The sequence below is a fragment of the Dipodomys ordii genome, unplaced genomic scaffold (assembly GCF_000151885.1).
Source record: "Dipodomys ordii isolate 6190 unplaced genomic scaffold, Dord_2.0 Scaffold120, whole genome shotgun sequence".
In the NCBI taxonomy this organism is placed as follows: Eukaryota; Metazoa; Chordata; class Mammalia; order Rodentia; family Heteromyidae; genus Dipodomys; species Dipodomys ordii.
The window spans coordinates 603,195-605,818 of NW_012267336.1; the positions used below are offsets into that span (position 1 = coordinate 603,195).

General features: G+C 59.1%; 1 protein-coding gene across 1 annotated transcript in view; it reads left to right on the plus strand.

The window, feature by feature from the left end:
- Positions 1-2,624, plus strand: part of Kcnk17 (potassium channel, two pore domain subfamily K, member 17) — a 39,210-nt gene that overhangs the window by 6,996 nt on the left and 29,590 nt on the right. Inside the window, exon 4 of the mRNA XM_013029566.1 lies at positions 3-177. Coding sequence (XP_012885020.1) covers positions 3-177 — 175 coding nt within the window. The remainder of the gene's footprint in view (positions 1-2; positions 178-2,624) is intronic.

The window sequence follows — 2,624 nt, forward strand, 5'->3', positions numbered from 1 at the left end:
AGGACCCCGCCGAGGCCCGCTGGCTGGCGGGCGCGGGCGCGCTGCTGTCCGGCCTGCTGCTGTTCCTGCTGCTGCCGCCGCTGCTGTTCTCGCGCATGGAGGGCTGGAGCTACCTGGAGAGCTTCTACTTCGCCTTCGTCACGCTCAGCACCGTGGGCTTCGGCGACTACGTGATTGGTGAGCGCCTGGCAGGGGGCGGGGCCAGCTGTCAGGGGTGGGGCCAGTTAGTAGGGGCAGGGCCAGCTAGTGGGGCGGGGCCAGCTGTCAGGGGCGGGGCTGGCTGGCAGGGGTGGAGCTAGCTGTCAGGGGCGGGGCCAGCTGGCAGGGGTGGGGCCGGCTGGTAGGGGTGGAGCTAGCTGGCAGGGGCGGAGCCAGCTGGCAGGAGTGGGGACAGCTGGCAGGTGCAGGGCCATCTATTGGGGCGGAGCCAGCTGTCGAGGGTGGGGCCAGCTGGCAGAGGTGGAGCTAGCTGGCAGAGGTGGGGCCAGATGGCAGGGGCGGGGCCAGATGGCAGGGGCAGAGCCAGGGAGATGTCCCCCAGGGAGGCCATCTGGCCTGGGCTCACAAGGTTCTCATGGGAGCAGAGGTCACTCCTCCCCCCCCCAGAGGTCACACACACACACACACACACACACACACACACACACACACACAGGCTGGCCTCCAGTGGGTGAAGAGAGAGTCTGCCACACCTTCCTTCAGCCAGAGGCCCAACCTGGATTGTTTCGTTGGTAGGTAGTAGAGCTTGAAATCTGGGCCTGGGCACTGTCCCTGAGCTCTTTTGCTCAAGGCGAGCGCCCTACCACGTTGACCCACAGTGCCACTTCCGGTTTTCTGGTGGTTTATTGGAGATAAGAGTCTCATGGACTTTCCTACCCAGGCTGGCTTTGAACCTGGATCCTCAGATCTCAGCCTCCTGAGTAGCTAGGATGACAGGCGTGAGCCACCAGCGCCTGGCTCTCAGCCTGGATTGTTCGAAACATTTTGTTGTTGTTGGTCATGGGGCTTGAACTCTGGGCCTGGAAGCTGTCCCTGAGCTCTTCAGCTCAAGGTGAGTGTTCTACCGCTTGAGCCACAGCGCCACTTCCGGTTTTCTAATGGTTTATTGGAGTTAAGAGTCTCATGGACTTTCCTGCAGGGGCTGGCTTTGAACCTTGATCCTCAGATCTCAGTCTCCTGAGTAGCTAAGATTACAGGTGTGAGCCACCGGCACCCAGCGTAGCCTGAACTCTGGGGCCTGAACTCTGGGCCTGGGCGCTGTCCCTCAGCTCTTCAGCTCAAGGCTAGCACTCTACCACTTGAGCCACAGCACCACTTCCGGCTTTTTGGCTTTTTTTCTTTTTGTTTATGTGGTGCTGAGGAATCGATCCCAGGGCCTCATGCATGCAAGGCAAGCGCTCTACCACTGAGCCACCTTCCCAGCCCTAGCCTGGATTGTTGAGATGAGGTTTTAGCAAGGTGACCAGCAAGCAACTCAGCCGGCAACCCAAAGGGACGGTCACCAAGTAGGCAGTGGACGCTGGGAGAAGCCACCCCGCCGGCTGAAGTTGCACCGTGAGATGCGCATGAAGAGTTTGTTTGGAGCTGGAGCTCATCATCTTCCAAGAGGCCAGGCTGCCCCTTAAGTCCCTTCCTACCCTCAGGTGGCCGCTTCATCTGCAGGAGGGAGGGGAAACTGAGGCCCAGGGTGGAGCAAAGAGTCGGTGAAGGCTTTAGAGCAGCAGGCAAGGCTACAATCAATTCCCGGGGCAGAAATCCTCACTCACATCTATTCTGGAATCTTCCACACCTTCTTCCCCCAAACCTCAGCTTCCCCAAGGGACAAGCCAACCCCTTTCTCTGATGGGAATGTGGAGGCCCACCACCTGGATGCCAACTCTTCCTGAGTCACCACGGCAGGGGCCAGAGTGCCCTGCATCCCCCTCCCTCTCCCCCACCCCCACGTCCCTCACCTGAGCACACACACAATTACATTTGCAGCTCAGCCGAGCGCCCGCCAGCTGCCAGCTGCCAGCTCCCAGCCCTTACGATTTGGGCTGCACAATGAAATAACAGGGGAGAAAAGGCTTTGCCCCTGCTCGGCGATCTCATTTGATCTTATTTGGGACCCGAGCGGAACCCAGCCTGTAACTCAATCATCCTAACGCAATCACAGCAGCACCGCTCTGCGCCTGGACCGTAGCATAGCAGGACCAGGAGTCAGGGAGTGTGGGAGGGGAGGGACAGGAAACAGGGCAGGGTCTGAGCCAAGCATGCTCACAGCTCCTGAGAACCGAGGTGGACACAATTCAGACAGCTCTGCTTCCCTGGCAGTCTGCCCTTTTCAGACTTAGAAGCCCAGACACAGACAGGTGGGCGGCTGAGCCAGTGTAGAGCTCTTGGTGGCTGTTAAAGTATAGAGGCTCCGTCACACACTGGTGGTTCCTTGCCTGTAAACCAGCTACTCAGGAGGCTGAGATCTGAGGATCATAGTTTGAAACCAGCCCAGGCAGGAAAATCCAAGAGACTCTTTTTTTTTTTTTTTTGGTTCCGGTCATGGGGCTTGAACTCTGGGCCTGGGCACTGTCCCTCAGCTCTTCAGCTCAAGGCTAGTGCTCTACCACTTGAGCCACAGCGCCACTTCC